General features: G+C 44.6%; 1 protein-coding gene across 10 annotated transcripts in view; it reads right to left on the bottom strand.

Annotated features, from left to right (window-relative positions):
* Positions 1-25,238, bottom strand: part of CLOCK (clock circadian regulator) — a 430,837-nt gene that overhangs the window by 65,865 nt on the left and 339,734 nt on the right. For all 10 annotated transcript variants that reach the window (XM_029587462.1, XM_029587474.1, XM_029587432.1 and 7 more), the window contains one exon: positions 16,169-16,372. In XM_029587462.1, the coding sequence (XP_029443322.1) occupies positions 16,169-16,372 (204 nt within the window). The remainder of the gene's footprint in view (positions 1-16,168; positions 16,373-25,238) is intronic.

The raw sequence follows: 25,238 nt of genomic DNA, 5'->3' as shown, positions 1-25,238 counted from the left end.
AAAGGATATGGTCAATCCAGGAGATACTATTTCAGATCAATTTCCTCAAGTTGAGAACTATAAGGAAAATGTGGGAGAGAGGTCTGGAAGCCAAATTTAGGCTCTTAGGTAGAAAGCTTAAATCCAGAACCTCCAGGGTAGCATTCTCTGAAATGCTCCCTGTTCCACGCGCAGGCCCCCATAGACAGGCAGAGCTCCGGAGTCTCAATGCATGGATGAGACGATGGTGCAAGGAAGAGGGATTCAGTTTTGTAAGGAACTGGGAACCTTTTAGGGAAGGGGGGAGTCTCTTCCGAAGGGATGGGCTCCACCTTAACCAGGGTGGAACCAGACTGCTGGCGCTAACCTTTTAAAAGGAGATAGAGCAGCTTTTAAACTAGAACAAAGGGGAAAGCAGACAGTTGCTCAGCAGCGCACGGTTCGGGGGGAGGTATTTTCAAAGGATACTAATGATGCATTAGAATTAGGGCATTCCAACAGTGAGGTTCCAATAATAAGAAAAGTAGTCCAAGTGCCTATAACTAAAAACTCACCTGAGCTAAAACATTCTAACTTATCCCTATCAATTAAAAAGCAGAATGAAAATACAAACTTTGAAATGTTTGTATGCTAATGCCAGAAGTCTAAGAAGTAAGATGGGAGAATTAGAATGTATAGCAATGAATAATGACAGACTTAATTGGCATCTCAGAGACATGGTGGAAGGAGGATAACCAATGGGACAGTGCTATACTGGGGTACAAATTATATCGCAATGACAGAGATGAGCACTCAGGAGGCAGTGTGACGCTTTATGTCCGGGATGGCAGAGTCCAACAGGATAAACATCCTGCATGAGACTAAATGCACAATCTAATTTTTATGGGTAGAAATCCCTTGTGTGTTGGGGAAGACTATAGTGATAGGAGTATACTACTGTCTACCTGGTCAAGATGGTGAGACAGACAATGAAATGCTAAGAGAAATTAGGGAAGCTAACCAAATTGGTAGTGCGGTAATAATGGGAGATTTCAATTACCTTGCAGCAAAAATGCTATAAATCTTTTACCTTCTTGAGACTTGAACATAAACACATTAGTCAAGGATTAGGGACCATCATAACACCCCCGGTGCTGCAAGTTGACACTTGTATCTTACACCTTTATGGGTCCTCTTTAATCATAGGTCCAATGTTTACTAAGGGGAAAAAAACTTTTTTTCCTTTTGGTTTTTTTTTAATCATTTTTTCATATAAAAGTTCAGAAGGGTATTACTTCCCATAAAGGTGTAAGATACAAGTGTCAACTTGCAGCACCGGGGGTGTTATGATGGTCCCTAATCCTTGACTAATGTGTTTATGTTCAAGTCTCAAGAAGGTAAAAGATTTATAGCATTCTTATAAAAAAAAACAAAAGCATGTGATACAATGTTTTGCTGCAAGATTATTTAATTGTTGTTCAGCTTCAAAAAAGATATTTCTTTCTTTAGATTTCAATTACCCCAATATTGACTGGGTAAATGCATCATCGGGACATGCTAGAGAGATAAAGTTCCTGGATGGAATGAATGACAAGCTTTATGGAGCACTTGGTTCAGGAACTGACGAGAGAGGGAGCCATTTTAGATCTAATTCTCAGTGGAGCATAGGATTTAGTGAGAGAGGTAACGGTGGTGGGGCCGCTTGGCAACAGTGATCATAATATGATCAAATTCTTCTTCAAATATCGACCACCTTTCCAAACCGATCTTCTCCAACAAGAACTGGGAAATCAACTAGCAAAACTCGACCTCTCAAATATAAATACCGCTATCCAATCCTGGTTTCAAATCACAGAAGACACCGCAAATAACATAAACCCAGAGAAATTCAAACGACTAAAGAATAAGAGAGAACAACGGAACCCTTGGTTCAACACCATACTAAGAAACATGAAATCTGACCTCAGGAAACTTGAAAAAGAATGGCAAAAAGACAAACGTCCCGTAACACAGCAGAGATACTGCACACAACTAGCCGCCTACAAAAAATGATTCTGAACACTAAACGTGACTACTACGGTCAAAAAATAAAAAACTCCACCAACAAATCCAAATCCCTTTTCAACATAGTAAACAACCTCTTCACTGAAAACCTCAACTCCAACGCACCCGTAACCAAAAATTTAAGCCAAGATTTAGCCATGTTCTTCAAGAACAAAATAACCAAAATAACTGATGCCTTCAACACCCCCTCGATCATAGAAAATCAGATATCAACAAATAATATAACCCCATGGTCTAATTTCGAATCTATCTCCACCATGGAAACAGAAAAAATGCTGAGAAAAATAAACCCAGCGCGCCATGACCTGGACACCATCCCCACTCGAGAGCTAAAGGAAATCGCTCACTCCATAGCTCCAACAGTCGCAGCAATTATCAATAAATCCCTCGAGGAAGGCGAGCTTCCTACCAAGCTAAAAATCGCAAAAATCAAACCTATACTAAAGAAGAAAAACCTTAACCCAGATGACTTGAACAATTACCGCCCAATATCAAACCTACCCCTCCTTGCTAAATTGACTGAGAAAGCTGTCCTAAAACAACTCAACGAACATCTTGACAACCACAAAATACTACATCCCACCCAACACGGCTTTAGGAAAAACCTCAGCACAGAAATCCTACTGCTCAACCTTTCCAATAATATACTAAGAGGTTTCGATAACAAAATAGGCCACTTACTGATCCTCCTCGATCTCTCCGCAGCGTTTGACACAGTTGACCACAAGAGGTTAATATCCAGCCTAGAAACCATTGGGCTCGCAGGCAAAACCCTAGGCTGGTTCACTTCTTTCCTAAAAAACAGGTATTTCAAAGTCTCCATCAACAACAACTCATCCGAAGCCATCCCCCTTGAAACAGGAGTGCCACAAGGGTCTGCTCTCTCTGCCATACTCTTCAATATTTACCTATTACCCCTATGCCAACTCCTATCAAGCCTAGGCATAACTTACTACATGTATGCTGACAACATACAACTCCTCATTCCAATCACTTCCACCATAGAAGATGCAATGTCGCTAGCAGCCTCACAACTTGATGCAATTCGAAATATGCTAAACCACCTAAAATTATGTCTAAACATGATCAAAACCGAATGCATTCTAATCGTAAGAAAAAACTCAGAATCAATAACCACACCACCCTTCCAAATTGATAACATCTGCATTCAACTCAAAGATAGCGTTAAAGACCTTGGCATTTGGATTGACAGTGAACTAAACTACAAGAAACACATTGCAACAAAAACAAAAGAAGGTTTCCATAAACTCCAAATACTCAAACACCTAAAACCGATGCTTCACCACTATGAATTCAGAACCGTCTTACAAGCCCTCATTTTCACCAGCCTTGACTACTGCAACTCACTCTTGATAGGGCTACCTAAAATGGCCTTAAAACCACTTCAACTTCTACAGAATGCCGCTGCCAGATTCCTAACTGGTAAAAAGAAATCAGACCACATCACCCCCGTGCTCAACAGTCTACACTGGCTACCGGTAGAAAAAAGAATCGAATTCAAAGTCCTAACAATTCTACACAATGCAATTCACAAAGCAGACAACACAGCTCTTGACAATGTTATACATATACACAGGGCACAACGTACAACCAGGTCAACAAGTAAACTACATCTAGATGTGCCATCTTTACCACTAGCCAAACTGTCCTCCACAAGAAACAGAGCCATTTCCATTGCTGGCCCGAAATTATGGAACTCTCTACCACAACACCTGAGCTCACAAGAAAACATTAAATCTTTTAAAAAAGAACTCAAAACATGGCTTTTCAGTCAAACATTCAAAGATGGCATTGGATAATACCACAGATCACACCTATTGCATATCCTTTGCGGGTATGCAATATCACTCCAAAGACTACATCACTTACTCACTGAAACCTTTTTGATTTCCACCCAGTATCAATTCATTCCCTATACATGATTTGAGCACAGATATACACCTCGTTATATTGTAGATATTGATTGTAATAAGTTGTTGTTTCAGAACCAGTTCCAGTTACTGTTAAATGCTTTAGATGTAAATGTAAACCGGAGTGAAGGCAGTTTTTGCTATACCTCGGTATATACATAAATAAATAAACAAATCTGACTTAATGACTGGAAGGGGGACAATAAGCAAATCCACGGCTCTCGTGCTAAACTTTCAAAAGGGAAACTTTGATAAAATGAGAAAAATAGTTAGAAAAAACTGAAAGGAGCAGCTACAAAGGTAAAAAATGTGCAAGAGGCGTGGTCATTGTTAAAAAATACCATCCTAGAAGCACAGTCTGTTGCGATTCGGCCCGTGGCTGGTGCCACGAGCTGCCTCTTACCTCTCGCCGTCCCGACCGGGCCACAGCCTGACCTTGCAGCGTGGTAGGCCACATCCCCGGACTTTCCTGGCGGCCGCAGAAGCCTCAATCCTTGCAGCTGGGGCCACCATCTTGCCGGCATGGCAGGAGCCGTGCCGGGTCCTTCCAATGCGGCCTAAATGCACAATCGAATCTTTATCAGTAGAAAACCCTTGTGTGTTGGGGAAGACTATAGTGATAGGAGTATACTACCGTCCACCTGGTCAAGATGGTGAGACGGCCAATGAAATGCTAAGAGAAATTAGGGAAGCTAACCAAATTGGTAGTGCGGTAATAATGGGAGCCGTGCCGGGTCCTTCCAATGCGGCCTGGAGGCTGCTGAAGCTGGGACCTGTCCGGCTGTGCAGCCCCCGGACCTCTCCTGTGTGGCTGAGGCAGTCGCCGACGTCGGGCCTGCCCTGAGGCCTGCTCCATCTCCTCCTGCTCAGCACTGCACAGCGGCAGCATGGCCTCTGTCCAGGGTCCTGCCCCTTTCCTCCTAGGGGTGGGCCCGTGGCTTCTTCCCTGATTTAAAGGGCCAGCATAGGTGTGGCCCTTATGGAACTCCTACCAGGGAGTTGCCTCTTCAGCCTACAAAAGGACTCTTCGCTCAGTCTGTCTTCACCTTGGCAAGGGATCAGTCCTCCCTAGGACTTCTCTGGCTTGTTCCTGCCTGGCTTCCTTGATGTCTTCGTATCCTGATCCTGATGATCTCTGCAGTATCCTGATGTTCCACTCCTAATCCTCCAGGGCTGGTGGGACCCGTGCCTCCGGAGGTTCCCTGCTTTTACTTCGAGCCTGCTAGCTTCAAGCTTTCACCCTTTCCTAGTTCTGACTCCGGAGGATCCTAGGGGTTTCCACTACCCTGTGCTATGAGACTTCCTGAGCTCAGCCCGATCTCCTCGTGGTCCGCGACCAGCCCCTTGTGCTGTGTAGGGCCCTGAGAGTCTTGCTCATTCCCGCCAGTGTCTTGTTCCTCGCCTGAGTCTCCAGTGTGGTCTGCGACCAGCCATGTGCTGTGTAGGGCGCCTGACGGACTCGCATTCCTCTCTACGTTCCAAGACCTCATCCCGTCTGTTCCAAGTTCCAAGACCCCGTCTCGTCTGTCCCAAGTTCCAAGGTCTGCCTCGTCTGTTCCAAGGCCTACAGCTAACCTGACCTCTGTCCGGCCTGCCGCCTCTGCTGCTCTCTGTGGCAGGTCCGAAAGGGCTGGGAACGGTCGGAGGACCGTTCAGAGACCACCATAGCGTTGGTGGTCTTTCTGGGGCTGGCAGGTCCGACGGAGGCTCCAGCCCTCCAGATTCCTCGTGTCCACGGAGTCGTGTCCTCGTGTCGACGGAGGCTCCAGCCCTCCAGATTCCTCGTGTCAGACAAATCTGATTGACTTTTTTGACTGGGTAACCAAGGAATTGGATCGAGGAGGAGGATGGGGTCTCCTCTTCCCGGGGCCTCTTCGGAGGGGTTCAGCCGAGGCAGATGCCGCTCCGGTGTCGGTGCCAGCATCAGATGGTGATGACCGTCAGTGCTGGTGTCTATGCTTCCCATCGTGCTCAGCTCGGTCCTTCTCCGGCCCCTGAGGAAGACGATGCAGAAACCTATCAGTGTCCTGATGCCGGTGAGGGGCAAGCTCCCGCTCCCTGATCCTCTTGGCGGGGCTTCAAAGGCAAAGGTCCTGAGTCAGTTTGATCCCCACGACTCGACGCACCTGGTACCGGAGTCGATGGAGCAGATGGCTTGGAACCAAACAAGTGCTCCATCTTGTCCAGGCGGGTGCGCCAGCCTTTGGGGGTCATCTGAGCACAGCTGGGACACCAACGGATGTCGTGAGAAGGCCCAAGACATAAGACGCAGACATTGTGAGGGTCCGTTGTGGACATAGTCTGCGGACACTCAGGGCACTTCCGAAAACCGGTCGCCATGATAAAAAAGGGGCGGCGTGCGGTTGGTGGCTGTTGGCTACCGGGAGGCAGACGCTCGGGAACAGACTGCAAAAAAACACGAAAGAGACTTACCGAGAGCTGGAAGAAATTGGTTTGCGATGGGGGACCCCAGAGCGGGGAAAAACTTGAAGAAAAACTTTGAATTGTTCCATGAGGAAATTGTGTGGAAAAAGTTCTCACAGAGCTCCACTAACCACAAGGCAACAGCTCCGCAGAAAAAAAGAGACTGAAGGGGGACCCCGTGTGGCCACAGGGTTGGTGGCATGCTGGGCATGCTCAGTGTGCCAAAGTTCTAGAAACTTTGACAAAAGTGTTCCGTGTCAGGGCTCCATCTAATGTCACCCATCTGTGAGGACTACCATCCTGCTTGTCCTGGGAGAATACCTTATTTGTGCAATGCCGCTGCCACCATCATCACTTTTGAGAAGGTCCTCAGGGCTGTGATAACCCAAAGAGTAGGGCCTGAAGCTGACAGTGGCAACTTAGCACTGTTGGAACATAAAGATAAGCCTCCATTAAGAATTCTTGACTTCCATTAAACCCAAGAAGGTCAAGAATTCTCTCTTCTGCACTTCCTTAATGACAGACTTTTAAGGTTTCCATTCTAAAATGTCACCTTCAAAAATTCGTTGACCTGCTTCAGATCCAGAATCTGTCAGAAAGACTCTTCTTTCTCCGGAACCATGAAGTAGATGGAGTAGAAGCCTAATTTTTCCTGGTCCTTGAGAACTGGAATTACCACTTTTAAATTGAGGAGCCTCTCTAGAGTTAACTGAATTGCATTCCGGTTTTGCAGGTGAACATGCTGACAAAACCATAAAAGCATCCAAAAAGGAACAAGAGCATTCTAGGGCATAGCCATCTCTCGCAACCTCCAAGAACCAATGATCGGACGTGATTTGGGCCCAACTCCAATAATAAAGAGACAGATGGCCACCTACCTGTGGAACCAGACATAGGGCCTCCAAAAACTCATTCCACAGTTCTAGATGATCCAGACCCAGAAGGTTTGTTTTTACCTCCTTCTTAGGACAAAAAGACTGGTCCTGGAAGAAGCCTAGACCTCTGACCACCAAAGTTCCTTCCCTGCCTGAACCTCCAGAGATCCCATTATCTATTATGGGAAGGAAAACTCTGAAATGTATTCCTTCCTCCTCCAGGAGGCTTGGCACTTTGGAGTCTCCCCAAGCCTTGGCCATTTTTCCAGCTCCTCTCCAAACAAAAGCCTCCCTTTAAAAAGGTAGCTTTGTTAAGTTAGTCTTCATAATGGAATCCACTGACCAGTTGCACATCCAGAGGAGCCTTTGAGCAGCAATGATAGGAGCCACCTATCTAGCCGAGGAGTGCACCAAATTGAAGCAGGCGTCAGTCAGAAACACAGCTCCTGGCTCTAACTGGGAGAAGTCCTCACAAGAATCCTCCTGGAGTTCTTGTGCAAGGTGAAGACCAGACCTCACTATAATGCAGCAGCAAATTGAGATCTAAAGAACCATGCTAACTGCCTCAAACGCTTGCTTAAGCACGGATTCTATCTTCCTATCCTGAGAATCCTTTAGGGCAGCTCCTCCCTGATGTTACATTGGGCGTTCGCGGGACAGCCTGCGAGTCGTCTTACTCACCCCCACTGCCAGCAAGATGCACCGACAGTGGCCCAAGATACTGCCAATGCTTCCAGCCTGTCTCGCCCCTGAGTCCTTAGGCGCACATGTGTGCGCTGCACTGGAATTTGAAGGCCCACTTGTGGGAAACTTGGGGAAGCAGTGCGCTCTACCTTTGCTTCAGCAGGTATATTACTCCCAAGTTCTTGATTGTTTCTGTATTCCTGTGCCCAGCCTGCCTTATCAAGCTTTGTCTTGCCCAACCTGCCTTGTCCAGCCTCGTCTCATCCAATGTCTCTCTCTCTTTGTCCTCCTCTGGCCTGATCTCCTAGACCTGACCATGCTTGCCTGTTGCCTGGATCTGACTTCTTAGCTTGGACTTGTCTATGCTTGTTTGACATCTGCCCCGACTCTTGGCCTACATCCGGTATCTCCAGTCTGCTTTCTCTCCTGACCTCAGCATGCTCTTGGATGCTTGTTCTCTCTACCACTCTAGGGACACACCTAAGTCCTGCCAGCATCCAGAACCCAAGGGCTCAACCTGAGGGGGAGGTGGCTGATATAGGTGAAGCTCCAGACTGTCCTGCTTCAGGGTTGTTTCGCCAGCTGTCAGTGTAGGCCTTGTAGGGTCACCTATGAGGCAGCATCAACTATGCCACAGCATAAAGGGCTCACTTCCACGCCAATCATCACACTTGAATAGGAATAGTAGTCCTCTTGGTTACTGAGCAGACTAAGGCATCCACCTTGAGAAAGAAACATTTCTCACTCTTTTGAGGGTCTACGGTAGGGGTGCTCAAACCGGTCCTATGGGTCCCCTCAGCCAGTTGGGTTTTCAGGATATCCCTAATGAATATGCATGAGAAATATTTCCATCACAGGAGGTAGTGCATGCAAATAAATCTCATGCATATTCATTAGGGATATCCTGAAAACCCGGCTGGGGGGCGGGGATATAGGACCAGTTTGAGCACCCCTGATCTAAGGGATAAAGCCTGGCTAGCAAGCAGCCACCCATTCCAAATCTGTCAAATAGTTCACTGCCCGACGAAAGGGAAAAAAATCTGGATGACTTCAGTATGCTGATCATAATAAGATCCTCCTTTGAAACAGAAGGGCTCTTCTTTTATCATAATGCTTAGGGATAACTGCACGGAGTGGCAGTTACTACCATAAGAAACTTGCTGGACCAACTGGATGGACCATTGATCCTTTTTTGCCATCGTTACTCTGTTACTATATATATATTTTTTCTTATCATCCCTGATATTCAGCTTACACAGGCTGCGAGATCAGGGAAGTCAGCTCCTCCTTATGAAAAAGGCACAGCATAGAGGCATCGGCCTCATCTTCGAAATGCCTCATCTTCGAAATGCCTCTGAAATCTTCTTAGTATAAATCTTGCTGTCGCTGTCCCTACCACTGAAACAGCTAGGATCTCACTAATTCCTTTTTTAAAAATCTGTATTGTAACTATTGAAAAACCATCTCTCAATTAAAGGGATAGCAGAGAGAAGAGAATGAGAAGGGGAAACAGGACATAGAAGAGAGGTAGGTAGGGGAGGGGGAGAAGGAAAGTGATTACCATTCGTCCTCCTGGAAGCTCCCTGGTCCTGTCCTGCTACATGGAGGGAGAGAGCCCAAGGCTTTCACCTGTATAGCTAAACACCTCTTTTATCCTTGCAATCTCCAGAGGACTTTGCTTAGTTGAAGGAGAGAAAATACGTTCACCACAGGAGCCCTCCCAATATTTCCTATTTAGCCTACCAGGCTGTAGTCCACTGCAAGGGATGCTTGCCTACCATCTGCTGGAGACAGAGAAAGCAAAATTGCTTACCTTGTAATAGGTGTTATCCCAGGACAGCAGGATGTAGTCCTCATATATGGGTGACATCATCAGATGGAGCCCTGGTACGGAAAACTTCTGTCAAGAGTTTCTAGAAACTTTTGGCTGGCACTGTGGGCCTACTGAGCATGCCCAGCATGCCATGATATTCTCAGCCACAGGGGTCTCCCTTCAGTCTCGTTTGTAGCAATATGCATGAGCTAAAAAAATAAAATAATAAAACGTATCGGACCCAACTCCGCGGGGAGGTGGGTGGGTTCTGTGAGGACTACATCCTGCTGTCCTGGGATAACACCTATTACAAGGTAAGCAATTTTACTTTATCACAGGACAAGCAGGATTATAGTCCTCACATATGGCTGATTAGCAAGCTAAAGGCTGAGTCATTCTTGTATTATACCAACAGCACACAACTTGTGCAACAAGCACAACAACTGGTGCACTGTTGGAAAAAATGAGGCAGCCTGAAAATCACAGCAGGATGGATGTAGAAGGAGTTGGAGTTATACTGGAAATAAGTTCTTTAAGACAGATTGTCCAAAGGCTGAATCTTGTCGTCCTTCTTTGTCCGGACAATAATGAGCTGCAAAGGTGTGAAGGGAACTCCATGTTGCAGCTTTACATATGTCAAGAATGGGCACTGAACGATAGTGTGCTACTGATGTGGACATAGCCCTTACTGAATGTGCTTTTACTCGCCCCTGGAGAGGAATCTTTGCTTCTTCATAACAGAATTCAATATAGTCTGCTAGCCAGATGGAGAGAGTGTTTTCCTACCGCAACTCCTGGTTTATTTTTATCGAAAGAAACAGAGTTGGGTGGATTTCCTATGGACCGCCGTGCGGTTCAGATAAAAAGCTAGTGCACGTTTACAGTCCAAGGTATGTAAGACTCTCTCTCCCTGGTGAGAGTGAGGTCTTGGAAAGAAAGTAGGCAAGACTATTGACTGATTTATATGAAAGTCTGTTACCATTTTTGGTAAGAATTTGGGGTGAGTGCGAAGGACTACTCTGTCATGCAGGAACCTTGTGTAGGGTGAGTATGAGACGAGAGCTTGCAACTCGCTGACCCTTCTAGCCGATGTAATGGCTACTAAGAAAAGCACTTTCCATGTAAAGAATTTTTCTTCACAAGAGTGTAGAGGCTCGAACGGTGAGCGCATGAGCCTTGTTAGTACTATATTGAGGTCCCATTCAGTGACCGGTGGTCGAAAGGGAGGTTTGAGGTGAAGTAAGCCTCTCATGAACCTACTTACTTGGGGTTGTGCTGTTATTGGTGCATCCCCTATTCCCTTGTGGTATGCTGTTATGGCGCTTAGGTGTACCTTACAGAGGATGTCTGGAGACCAGAATCCAACAGGTGGTATAGGTAATCTAGTAAAGAAGAAGTGGGGCAGGAGAAAGGTTCTATACCCTTTTGTGTGCACCATTTTGTAAATCTAGTCCACGTAAAGTGGTAGGATTTACATGTGGAAGGCTTTCGTGAAGCTACTAGAACTTGAGAGACTTGTGCTGAAAGATTAAGTGGTTGCAGAATTAAGCTCTCAAACATCCAAGCTGTTAGGGCAAGAGTTGTCAGGTTGGGATGACACAACTTGCCCTGATTCTGAGTGATGAGAGTGGGCTCTGTGCCCAGGCGGATTGGTTGTGAGATCGAGAGGTCGAGAAGTATGGGAAACCATACTTGTCGAGGCCAGTATGGGGCTATGAGGATCATTGTCCCTCTGTCTTGTTGTAGCTTCACGAGAGTTTTTGCTATGAGCGGAATTGGAGGATACGCATATAGAAGACCTGTGTTCCAGGGGCGAGCAAATGCGTCCCTGGGGACTGTTTGCTGATGTCCGTGGAAGGAGCAGAACCTTTCCACTTTGTGGTTCAGTGTGGACGCAAAGAGGTCTATGGTTGGGCGACCCCAGCGTTGAAAGATTTTGCTCGCTACACGTGGGTCTGGCGACCATTCGTGGGGATTGAAATGTCGACTGAGATCATCCGCTAGGATGTTTTTGATGCCCGCCAGATAAGTTGCTCAATGTATGGAATGCTCCAGAGCCCAAGCCCAAATCTGTACTGCTTCCTGGCAGAGCAGGTAAGAGCCTGTGCCTCCCTGTTTGTTTATGTACCACATTGCTACTGTGTTGTCTGTTTGTATCAGCACAGTCTTGTTTGAGAGGCAGTCTTTGAAGGCATAAAGGGCATATCTCATCGTTCGAAGTTCCAAGAAGTTTATCTGATACTGTTATTCGAGCGTAGTCCACGTCCCTTGTGTTTGAAGGCTGTTGACGTGAGCTCCCCATCCCAGGTTGGAAGCATCTGTAGTCAGGATGACTTGTGGATTTGCCTATTGGAATGGGAGACCAGCTTTCAACTCTGTTTGATTTATCCACCAGTGGAGCGATAGACGTAACTGGTTGGTGATTTGAATTGTGTATGACAGCTTGTAGCCATTGAGATTTCAAAGTCCATTGAGTTCTTCTCATGGCTAACTTCGCCATAGGAGTGACATGTACTGTCGAGGCACTAGTATTTGATGGGCTAGTAGCACTAGAATTTGATGGGCGGATGCGAACCGGTGATGAATCATAATGTTTGCCAGTCGTGCCAAATTGTCTGCACGGTCGCTTGGAAGGGAAGCTTTCGCCACTGTGGTGTCGAGGTCTGCTCTGATGAATGTGAGGAGTTGAGATGGCTCGATGTGGGATTTTGGATAATTGATGAGAAATCCCAGAAGGTGCAATAGTGTTATTGTGGTTTTCAAAGCAGAGAGAGCTCCCTGCCTGGATGGACTTCTGATTAGTCAATCGTCTAGGTATGGAAAAACATGAATGCTGTTTTTTCTTAAATGTGCAGCCACTACTGCTAGGCATTTTGTGAATACTTGAGGAGCAGAGGCCAGTCCGAATGGTAGGACTCGGTACTGGTAATGATTCTTTCCCACTACGAATCGTAGGTACTTGTGATGTTGTGTGGAAATTGGTATGTGTGCATAAGCGTCTTGAAGGTCCAGAGAACAGAGCTAATCTCCCTTTTGAAGTAATGGAAGGATAGTTCCCAGAGATACCATCCGAAACTTTTCTTTGTGTAGAAATTTGTTGAGATTTCGGAGGTCTAAGATAGGGCGAAGGCCACCTGTTTTCTTTGGAATGAGGAAATAGCGGGAGTAGGACCCCTTGCCTTATTGAGACCGGGGCACTGGTTCGATGGCCCTGGCAGTCAGCAAAGTAGAGAGTTCTACTTGAAGTTGAGATGTGATGAGAATGTTTGACCAAAGTGGAATGGGAGGAGAATGCGGGGGTATCGTATTGAATTTTAGGCGATATCCCCGATGTAGTACTAATACCCATTGATCTTCTGTGATGAGACTCCATTGGTGTTGGAAATAATGAAGTCGACCTCTGACGGTAGGGAGGGCATAGGGTTGAGAAAGAGGCTGTTGTTCTCTTGGCACGGTTCAAAAACCCGCCGCTGGTCCAGTTTGGGGTGGTGGCTGGGTCTTTTGTTGCTTCGGCTGACATGGACACCCTCTCTGTGAGGGACGGTATAGACGTGCTGAAGAGGCAGGAGGGTAATACCTTCTTGGTCTGTAGAAGGGTTGCCTCGAGTCTCTGCATGGTGGACGTCTTAGGGAAGTTGTCTGATCTGCTGGCAATTTTGATAGCTGACGGAGAGTCTCATGATGGTCTTTCAGCTGAGATACTGTAGCTTGGATCTTTTCCCTGAAAAGATTGTCTCCAATGCAAGGGAGATCTGCAAGCCTTTCTTGGACCTCCTACCTAAGGTCAGAAGCCTTAAGCCAGGCCCATCTTCTCGCATTTATTGCAGAGGCAGATAGACGAGTTGATGTTTTGAAGACATCATAGGCTGCTCTCACCTCATGTTTGCCAGATTCTAATCTCTTGTCAACTAATGTAGCTAAAGGTAGTTGATGTTGTTGTGGGAGGTTGTCCACAATACCCTGTACTTGTTTCCATAAGTTCCGTTGGTACAGTGTCATATACAGCTGGTATGCTGCAATACGTGCTACCAGCATGGGCCCTTGATAGACCTTCTTCCCTAAGGTGTCCAAGAATCGTTGCTCCTTTCCTGGTGGGACAGAAGAATGAGGTTTTTGTTTCCGAGCCTTCTTCTGAGTGGATTCTACCACTACCAAATGGTGAGGTAGTTGGGGCTTCTGATATCCTGGAGCATGCTGCACTAAATAAGTGACATCTGTTCTCCAATTCACTGCAGGGACTGAGCAGGGGTGTTCCCACATTCGTTGTTGCAATTCCAAGAGGACTTGATGGATTGGGATAGCCATAATTTCCTTTGGCGCATCCACAAACTGCAGTACTTCTAGAGCCTTATGTCTAGTATCCTCCTCAGTGATCAATTCAAATGGAATTGTATCTGCCATTTCTTTGATAAAATTTGTAAATGACAAATCTTCTGGAGGGGATTTCTCTCTCTCCTCTGGTGGAGAGGGCTCTGATTGCAGTTCCTTTGACTCAGTGTCCGTGTCAACATCCTTCCAAGGTGTATATTGAGGATGTTAAGGGGAGTCAATGTCTTCTAGTTGGACATGATGCTTCGATTTAAACACAGCTTTTGTTGGGATGTGTTGTGGCATCGTTGGAAGTGAGGGCATTGATGGGGAATCAATGGGCCTCGATGGCATCGATGGAAATCAATGCCTTGTATCCCCCGATGGACCTGGATGGATTGGCATCGATGTGTCCTTGAAAGGCATCAAGGGTGTGTTCGGAACTCGATGCCGATGGAGCCCCAATGGTCCTGGGGCAGAATCGGAGTCTCCGCCGTCATCCTCCGATGATCTGGGAGCCGGAATGGTTGGAGTCACCAGTGGGGGTATTGGCAACGATGGCTGCATCGATGGAGTCGGTGCCGTCGGAAAAGCTTGTAATAAGGCATTGAGTCTATTCAGCAAAGGCTGAAAAATCGACTGCTCCAATGCCGATGTCGGTGCTGGCACCGATGGCACTGTCGGAGGCTGTAGGTTCTTCAAAGCCTCAACGACGGCCTGTTGGACTAAAGTAGTCACTTCTTCCCTTGAAATCGGGGCAGTATCCACTGCCACTGGGGAAGGCACTGCTGGCGCTATTGGCACTTCCACGATGATTCGTGGTGGCACTTCCTCTGACACCGAGCTCGGTGGAGAGCGCCGTGGTTCTTCGTGTACAGCCGGTGGAGATGGCTCTAGTACACAGACTTTCTTGGGCATCGGCTCGATGGATTTCGATTCTGACGTTGATGGTTTACCATCCGCTGGGTCGATGGCAATGCCGCTTTTTCTCCCGATGACTTTTCGATGCCGAAGACGATGCCATCGATGATATCGACGGTGCCGGTGCCAGACGGTTGTCGGCCCGTGTTTCACCTCGATGTTTGGTTACCGAGGGAGGTGTTACTCTTGGGGACGATGTCGACGATGATATCTTTTTGAATAATTCTTCCATCTTATCCAAACGGGCACACCTGCCCTTCGGTGTCATCTGGGCACAGGTTGAGCAAGCCTGGACATCGTGGCCTGATCCCAGGCACAGAACACATACATAATGTGGGTCACTAATGGACATAGTCCGGTTGCAATCTGGACATTTTTTAAACCCCGATGCCATGATAAAGTTATGGCCTAATAACGGTCGATGACCGGCAGGAATCGACAGTGGGATGATCGGAATTGATCAAAACTATCTGAAAAATGTACTCACCGAGACTATGTCGAAGGGAGACCCAATTATGAGAACAATGTGATATGAGAAAGTTTTCTTCTCTGAGAAAATGGGAGGAAATTCTTTTTCCAGAGCTCCTGAACTGCTTTGCTACAGCAAGGCGGAAAAAAAGAGACTGAAGGGAGACCCTTGTGGCTGAGAATATTATGGCATGCTGGGCATGCTCAGTAGGCCCACAGTGCCAGCCAAATGTTTCTAGAAACTCTTGACAGAAGTTTTCCGTACCAGGGCTCCATCTGATGATGTCACCCATATGTGAGGACTATCATCCTGCTTGTCCTGGGATAATACTGGTAGACTGGTGTCAGCACAGATGCATATAAGGAGTGATATCAGTGAGCCTGTTGATCTCTGTCTTCATCTTCTGGTTGGCGAGCATAACCTACTTATCTAGTCTGATGAAGAGGAAACATTTTAGGAAGTGATGACTACTTTACCCTGCAATTCATTTTTTTAAACCCAGAAATCAGTTACCAGTACATTTTATGTTTTGGAAGTAAACATTTTCTGTAATCTCAAATTTGGAATTTTATATTTTCATAATACCAGCAACTATATTTTTAAAGTAAAAGGAACATATGCTGCAAATATGCTATTTCTACCTTATTTTTGAGAGGTTTTGAAGCACAAGAAAGAATTTGAGTTAGTGAAGACCCGGCAGCCTAGTGATGAGTTCTGTTACCTGAGCTGTACTTTGTAGAGGTTGCTGCTGTATAATGTGCTGAGTGCTTATGTGACCAGTGTTTATTCCTCCTTGGAGCTGGTTAGCTTGAACAACTTGTCCTTGCATGCTTATTGGCATAAGTTGTTGAATGTTGGAAGAGTTTCCAGAAGAAAATTGCACAGATCCAAAGTTTAATCCAGAGGATGACTGCTGTAAAAACATCTTTAAGAAAACCAAAACATTAGTTTAGGAGGCCACCAACAAAATAATAAGCACACTGTACCAATGCATTTCAAAATATCATCTAGTTTCACAGAACCTTTTCTCATCTACTCTACGTTCAAAGCATGTAACATAATACATAAAATAAAGTATAATACATTTAAGAAAACACTTCATCATGCATTCAATAAAATACAAACAAAATTTCTCAATATTTAAAAAAGAGAATTATTTCATACTGCTATAAAACTAATATCATCTATAAATATTTAGCCCCATACGTACTATATTAGCTATAATAAGCTCAATTTGTCCCCCAAAGTCTGTGAGAATAGCCAGGTCTTAAGGCATTTCCAAAATGAAGCATAATCTTGGAACAATTTTAACTCCTTTGCAAGCTATTTCATGCCACCGCTGCCATACATAAAAAGGCCCGTCTTCTTGTTCAACTAAGCCTTACCTCAACAGAAGGCACTGCCAATAAAGCATTCTGTGCTGATCTAAGGACATGGGCTGTGAAAATAGCATAAGTAGTAGAGTGAAAGGTATAATGGAGCAAAACTATGAAAGGATTTAAATGTCAAAGTTATTGCTTTAAACAGTAACCTGAAATGAACTGGTAACCAGTTGAGTTCCTTCAACACTGGTGTTTCATGATCCCAAAACCAAGCACCACCTGCCCCCTTCTCCCCAAACAAGCATGCAGCAATGTTCTGCACAAGCTGCAGTTTTTCACGTGCCCTTTTTGGGAAGCCAAAATACAAGATATTATAACAGTCTTAATCTGGCTACACCAAAGCAAGGTTGTCTCTATTCAAAAAACAGGTAAGCGCACAAATGGTCCAAAGATGCTAGACAGCATTTTTTTTTTTAATTATTGCTGAAATTTACCCATGCATGGCCACTTTGCTGTTCAATAGTACCACCAAACTTTTCACTTTATCCTTCCCTGATAAGACTACATTTTCCAACAGTGGTACACTAAACTTTTTAAAACATCTTTCCCAGCCATAACCATGATTCTTTGCTGTACTGAACCACAAAGTACATTTCACTAGACAAATCTGAACCTCGAATGCTGCAAACAAATGATTTTCAGGATATTTTTTTTATTTATTTTTAGATTTTTTTATACCGGTGTTCCTGTATGAAATACAGATCACATCGGTTTACATTGAAACAGAACATAAATTTTGCCTAGAGGCATTACATAGAACAAGGTTATGGAACTTGGAACAGGGTAAACTAGTTCAAAATTAACATTGTAAGGTAAACATATTGGCTAACAAGTCTCATTGAGCATCAAAAACAAGAACAAAAACATAAAAGCAAAACAGTAAATGTCACATGAGTCCTGCAGCAAGAGATTGGATACAGAGTCGAGTAGTAGTATAGAACCTGGGGTATGCGATGGTGAGGAACTCTTGCTGGCTGTAGGGGAAAAAAGTGCTTATGGTCCTGGAAAAGCTTGTTTAAAGAGCCAGGTTTTAAGTTTCTTTTTGAATGTAGAGTGGCAGAGCTCTAGACGGATATCTGGCGGGAGCGCGTTCCATTGAATGGGGCCTGCTGTAGATATGGCACGTTTCTGAAGCGAGGATTTTGTTGAGGGTACATAGAGTGTGCCTTTATAGGCTCCTCTGATGGGTCTAGTTGAAGAGTGAGGACGTAGTTGGGTGCTTAGGTGGAGTGGGGAGATATTGTGAATGGATTTATGAATTACTGTGTGCACTTTATAAAGAATCCTTTGCTTAATTGGCAGCCAGTGGAGGAGTTTGAGTATGGGGGTGATGTGATCTCTTTTATTCGTATTTGTAAGGATTCTAGCTGCAGAGTTTTGTAACATTTGGAGGGGTTTGATGGATGAGATTGGGAGGCCAAAAAGGAGCGAATTGCAATAGTCTATTTTTGATAGTATAATGGCTTGAAGAACCATACGGAAATCATAGAAATGAAGAAGAGGTTTCAGCTTTCTCAGGACTTGTAGCTTGTAGAAACAGTCTTTAGTGGTGGTGCTTATAAATTTTTTAAGGTTAAGCTGATTGTCTAGAATGACGCCTAGGTCTCGTACATGTGGTGAGTGATTTAATATAGGAATGGTTGACGTGAGTGGGTTAGCTGGGTTTAGCAACTTGTTGTTGATGTCTTGATTGATGATTAGGATCTCGGTTTTGTTGTTGTTAAGAATGAGGTTAAGGCTAGAGAGAAGATGATTGATCTGTTGCAAGCAATTGTTCCAATGAATCAGGGTTTTGTGTAGAGATTCTGTGATTGGGATGAGTATTTGGATGTCATCCGCGTAGAGGTAGTGGGTTAGATTTAGTTTAGTAAGTAGTCGACAGAGAGGTAAGAGGTAAATGTTGAAGAGGGTTGGGGAGAGGGAGGATCCTTGAGGGACCCCCTGGTTGGATGGGACCGGATGAGATTCTTTGTTGTTTATCTTTACCTTGAATTGTCTATTTGCCAGGAAGGACTTGAACCAGCTGAGAACTATTCCCTTAATGCCTATGTCTGCCAGACCTTTTAATAGAGCTGAGTGGTTGACAGTGTCAAAGGCCGCAGAGAGATCTAATAGTATCAAGAGATGTGGTTGTTTTTTGTCCATGTTAGCTAGAATAGTGGCGGTAAGAGAGATAAGTAGGGATTCCGTACTTAATATGTATGTACAATGGATATTTCATGAGATTTATATGCATACATTTTTGGCCAACAAAATTTAATTATAATTTTCTCTGTACTAACTCCACTCAATAAAAGGAGACTTAAGAACATAAATTGCCATGCTGGGTCAGACCAAGGGTCCATCAAGCCCAGCATTGCCAGGTTCTTGTGGCCAAACCAGGCCACAAGAACCTGGCAATTACCCAAACACTTAGAAGATCCTATGCTACTGATGCAATTAATAGCAGTGGCTATTCCCTAAGTAAACTTGATTAAAAGCAGTTAATGGACTTCTCCTCCAAGAACTTATCCAAACCTTTTTTGAACCTACCTACACTAACCACATCCTCTGGCAACAAATTCCAGAGCTTTATTGTGCGCTGAGTGAAAAAGAATTTTCTCTGATTAGTCTTAAATGTGCTACTTGCTAACTTCATGAATGCCCCCTAGTCCTTCTATTATTCAAAAGTGTAAATAACCGATTCACATCTACTCGTTCAAGACCTCTCATAATCTTAAAGACCTCTATCATATCCCCCTCAGCTGTCTCTTCTCCAAGCTGAATAGCCCTAACCTCTTCAGCCTTTCCTCGTAGGGGAGCTGTTCTATCCCCTTTATCATTTTGGTTGCCCTTCTCTGTACCTTCTCCATCGCAACTATATCTTTTTTGAGATGTGGCGACCAGAATTGTACACTGTATTCAAGGTGCAGTCTCACCATGGAGCGATATAGAGGCATTAAGACATTTTCCGTTTTATTAAGCATTCCCTTTCTAATAATTCCTAACATTCTGTTTGCTTTTTTGACTGCTGTAGCACAATGAGCCGACGATTTTAAAGTATTATTCACTATGATGTCTAGATCTTTTTCCTGGGTGGTAGCTCCTAATATAGAACCTAACATTGTGTAACTACAGCAAGGGTTATTTTTCCCTATATGCAACACCTTGCACTTGTCCACATTAAATTTCATCTGCCATTTGGATGCCCAATCTTCCAGTCTTTAAAGGTCCTCCTGTAATGTATCACAATCCGCTTGTGATTTAACTACTCTGAATAATTTTGTATCATCCGCATTTTTGATAACCTCACTCGTCATATTCCTTTCCCGATCATTTATATATATACTAGCCGTTAAGCCCGTAACAACGGGCAACATTTAAAACAATTTTTTCGGTCCATTTCCTTCCCACTCCCTCCCCCCTCCCTCCTTCTCATTCTCCCCCCCTCCCTCTCACCTCCTCCCTCTAGTCTCCCTCCCCTCACCTCACTCTCTCCTCCCTCCCTCTCACCTTCCCCCACCCTCTGCTCACGCTCATCCTCTCCCCCTCCCCCCTCCTCCCTCCCCTCACTCTCTCCTCCCTCCCCCCTCCGCTCACCCTCTCCCCCCACCCTCTCCCCTCAGCTCCCTCTCTCCTCCCTCCCCCCTCCGCTCACCCTCTCCCCTCACTCTCTCCTCCCCTCCCCTCAGCTCACTCTCCTCCCTCCTCCCTCCGCTCACCCTCTCCTCCCTCCCCCCTCACTCTCTCCTCCCCCTACCTCCCCCCGCCCCCCACCCCTCCCTCTCTCCTCCCTCCCCTCACTCTCTCCTCCCCTCCCCTCAGCTCACTCTCTCCTCCCTCCCCTCACTCACTCCCCCTCTCTCAATCCCCTCCCCTTTCAGCTCATCCATAACCGGCAGCCGTGGGGTGTCCCTCCCTTGCGCGCGTCGCCGCCGCTGCTGCCGCTCCTGCTCGTCGTCGCCGCTGCTCCCGCTCCTGCTCGTCGTCGCCGCTGCTCCTGCACCCAGTGCCATTTTTTTTTTCAGGCACACTCCGCTCTGACCGACGTGCTCGCCCGCGCATGCGCAGTAGAGTTGCTCTCTACTGCGCATTTGCGGCACGTCGGTCAGGGCTCCCTTATCTAGTAGATATTGAAAAGCACCGGTCCAAGTACAGATCCCTAAGGCACTCCACTCTTTACCCCTTTCCACTGAGAAAATTGACCATTTAATCCTACTCTCTGTTAAGAACATAAGAACATAAGAAAATGCCATATTGGGTCAGACCAAGGGTCCATCAAGCCCAGCATCCTGTTTCCAACAGTGGCCAATCCAGGCCATAAGAACCTGGCAAGTACCCAAAAACTAAGTCTATTCCATGTAACCATTACTAATGGCAGTGGCTATTCTCTAAGTGTTTCCTGTCTTTTAACCAGTTTGTAATCCATGAAAGGACATCGCCTCCTATCCCATGACTTTTTAGTTTTCTTAGAAGCCTTTCATGAAGGACTTTGTCAAACGCCTTCTGAAAATCCAAATACACTACATCTCCCGGTTCACCTTTATCCACATGTTTATTAACCCCTTCAAAAAAATGAAGCAGATTTGTTAGGCAAGATTTCCCTTGGGTAAATCCATGTTGACTGTGTTCCATTAAACCATGTCTTTCTATATGCTCTACGATTTTGATCTTGAGAATAATTTCCACTATTTTTCCCAGCACTGAAGTCAGGCTCACTGGTCTGTAGTTACCCGGATCGCCCCTGGAGCCTTTTTTAAATATTGGGGTTACATTGGCCACCCTCCAGTCTTCAGGCACAATGGATGATTTTAACTAATAGATCAGAAATTTCATTTTTTAGTTCCTTCAGTACCCTAGGATGCATACCATCCGATCCAGGTGATTTGCTACTCTTTAGTTTGTCAATCTGGCGCACTACATCTTCCAGGTTTACAGTGATTTCGTTCAGTTCGTCTGACTCATCACCCCTGAAAACCATCTCTGGTATTTCCCCAACATCCTCATTAGTAAATACGGAAGCAAAGAATTCATTTAGTCTTTCTGCAATGGCTTTATCTTCCCTAATAGCCCCTTTAACCCCTCGGTCATTTAATGGTCCAACCGACTCCCTCACAAGTTTCTTGCTTCGGATATATTTTAAAACGTTTTTATTATGTTTTTGTCTCTATGGCCAAATTCATTTCAAATTCTCTCTTCGCCTGTCTTATCAATGTTTTACACTTAACTTGACAATGCTTATGTTTTATCCTATTTTCTTCAGATGGATCCTTCTTCCAATTTTTGAAGGGTTTTTTTTTGGCTAAAATAGCCTCTCATCTCACCTTTTAACCATGACGGTAATTGTTTTGCCTTCCTTTCACCTTTCTTAATGTGTGGAATACATATGGACTGTGCCTCTAGGATTGTATTTTTAAACAATGTCCATGCCTGTTGAACACTTTTAACCTTTGCAGCTGCACCTTTCAGTTCTTTTCTATTTTCCTCATTTTATCAAAGTTTCCCTTTTGAAAGTTTAGTGTTAGAGCTGCAGATTTACTTATTGTCTCTCTTCCAGTTATTAGTGTAAATTTGATCATGTTATGATAACTGTTGCCAAGTGGCCCCACCACAGTTACCTCTCTCACCAAATCCTGCGTTCCACTAAGAATTAAATCTAAAATAGCTCCCTCTCTTGTTGGTTATTGAACCAATTGTTCCATGAAGCAGCCATTTATTATATCCAGGAACTTTATGTTTCTAGCAAGCCCTGATGTTACATTTATCCAGTCAATATTGGAGTAATTGAAATCTCCCATTATTATTGCACTGCCAAATTGGTTAGCTTCCCTGATTTCTCTTAGCATTTCATCATCTGTCTGACCATTTTGTCCAGGTGGATAGTAGGATACTCCTATTACTATACTCTTACCCAACACACATGGGATTTTTGCCCATATAGATTCTACTGAGCATTTAGTCTATTGTATGATCTTTATCCTGTTGGACTCTATACCCTCCCAGACATAAAGTGCCACATCCTCACCAAGTTGATCCTCCCTATCATAGAGATATAATTTGTACCCTGATATAGCACTGTCCCATTGGTTATCCTCCTTTCACCAAGTCTCTGTGATGCCAATTATGTCAATCTCATCAGTTGCTACTACAGACTCTAACTCTCCCATCTTACTTCTTAGACTTCTGGCATTGGCATACAGACATTTCAAAGTGTGTTTTTTGTTTGTATTAACAACCTGCTTTTCTGTTAGGGATAATTTGGAAATCATTAGCTTCGGTGATTTTTTAAATATAGGCCATGGACTATGTTTGTTTCATATTTGGAGGACTGGAGTTGATCTTTGTGTTAGAGTGCCTTTGCAATAAACACAAGTAAAACTATGGTTTACTATTTGTCCAGCAGGCTTTTCTTGTGTTTCTCAACCAAACAGAAAAGGCCAAGGTGGTGATATACTTATTATCTACAAAGATATTTGAAAAGTCAAAATTGAACATCTTAACGGTGATTCTCCTTATGAAATGCTTGCAGACTCTACACATTGTTTATCTTAGTGCTTAGTCTACTGTCCTCCAAAGCTTTTACAGACCAATTCTTCTCCTTTTTTTAAAAAAAAATAACTATTGTTATCCAAATTCAATCTAAATAACATGGTAATCTTAGGTGATTTCAACATACATGTTGATGCCACTCCTGATATTCTGAAATCTCTTGGTCGGCATCAAATAGTCTAAAATGCCACCCATAAATTAGGTCACACTCTAGATCTTGTTTTTGTCAATGAGTCTCTCTTGAATTTTTGTTCCCTATCTTTGTCCATTACTGAGGTCCCTTGGTCTGATCATTTCCTGATCAATTTCCAAATCCATATCAACACAGTTCACACAATTGTTTCTAATCCACAGATCAGTTTTCTTTGTCATCATAGTATTGATGCTACACTACTCTCACCTTGCATTTCACCTTTATTACCCAACATTCTATTGTCTAACATCTCAGCAAATATTTAAATGGGATTCTACTCTAGGCTCAGTTTTGAACAAATTAGCCCCACTAGAACCTATTAAAATCACAAAAATAGATCGTAACCATAGTTGACTCTTGTACTCAAACTGATGCGTCAATCTTTGAGAAAATGTGAACACAAATGGTGGAGATACTGCACTCCGAAATTGGCATTTTCTTTCAGAGCCCTATTAAATTATAGAAACATAGAAATGACGGCAGAAGAAGACCAAATGGCCCATCCAGTCTGCCCAGCAAGCTTCACATTTTTTTTTCTCATACTTATCTGTTTCTCTTAGCTCTTTGGTTCTATTTCCCTTCCACCCCCACCATTAATGTAGAGAGCAGTGATGGAGCTGCAACCAAGTGAAATATCAAGCTTGATTAGTTATGGGTAGTAGGGGAAGTAACCGCCGCAATAAGCAAGCTACACCCATGCTTATTTGTTTTACCCAGACTGTGTTATTCAGCCCTTATTGGTTGTTTTTCTTCTCCCCTGCCGTTGAAGCAGGGAGCTATGCTGGATATGCGTGTAGTATCAGTTTTTCTTCTCCCCTGCCGTTGAATCAGAGAGCTATGCTGGATATGCGTGAAGTATCAGTTTTTCTTCTCCCCTGCCGTTGAAGCAGGATATGCATTGAAAGTGAAGTATCAGGCTTATTTGGTTTGGGGTAGTAACCGCCGTAACAAGCCAGCTACTCCCCGCTTTGTGAGTGCGAATCCTTTTTTCTTCTCCCCTGCTGTTGAAGCAGAGAGCTATGCTGGATATGCGTGAAGTATCAGTTTTTCTTCTCCCCTGCCGTTGAAGCAGAGAGCTATGCTGGATATGCATTGAAAGTGAAGTATCAGGCTTATTTGGTTTGGGGTAGTAACCGCCGTAACAAGCCAGCTACTCCCCACTTTGTGAGTGTGTATCCTTTTTTCCACATTTCCTCTTGCTGTTGTAGCTTAGAGCGATGTTGGAGTCACAGTAACCATGTGTATGTTTATTGAATAAGGGTATTATCTCCAGGCAGTAGCCGTCATTCTGGCGAGCCACCCACTCTTTATTGACGGCCTCTTGATTTTATGGATCCACAGTGTTTATCCCACGCCCCTTTGAAGTCCTTCACAGTTTTGGTCTTCACCACTTCCTTCGGAAGGGCATTCCAGGCATCCACCACCCTCTCCGTGAAGAAATACTTCCTGACATTGGTTCTGAATCTTCCTCCCTGGAGCTTCAAATCGTGACCCCTGGTTCTGCTGATTTTTTTCCTATGGAAAAGGTTTGTCGTTGTCTTTGGATCATTAAAACCTTTCAAGTATCTGAAAGTCTGTATCATATCACCTCTGCTCCTCCTTTCCTCCAGGGTGTACATATTTAGATTCTTCAATCTCTCCTCATAAGTCATTTGATGAAGACCTTCCACCTTTTTGGTCGCCCTTCT

This window comes from Rhinatrema bivittatum, chromosome 1 (genome assembly GCF_901001135.1).
Source record: "Rhinatrema bivittatum chromosome 1, aRhiBiv1.1, whole genome shotgun sequence".
NCBI lineage: Eukaryota > Metazoa > Chordata > Amphibia > Gymnophiona > Rhinatrematidae > Rhinatrema > Rhinatrema bivittatum.
The sequence above is the reverse complement of the archived record's forward strand: the minus strand, read 5'-3'. Positions and strand labels throughout refer to the sequence as shown.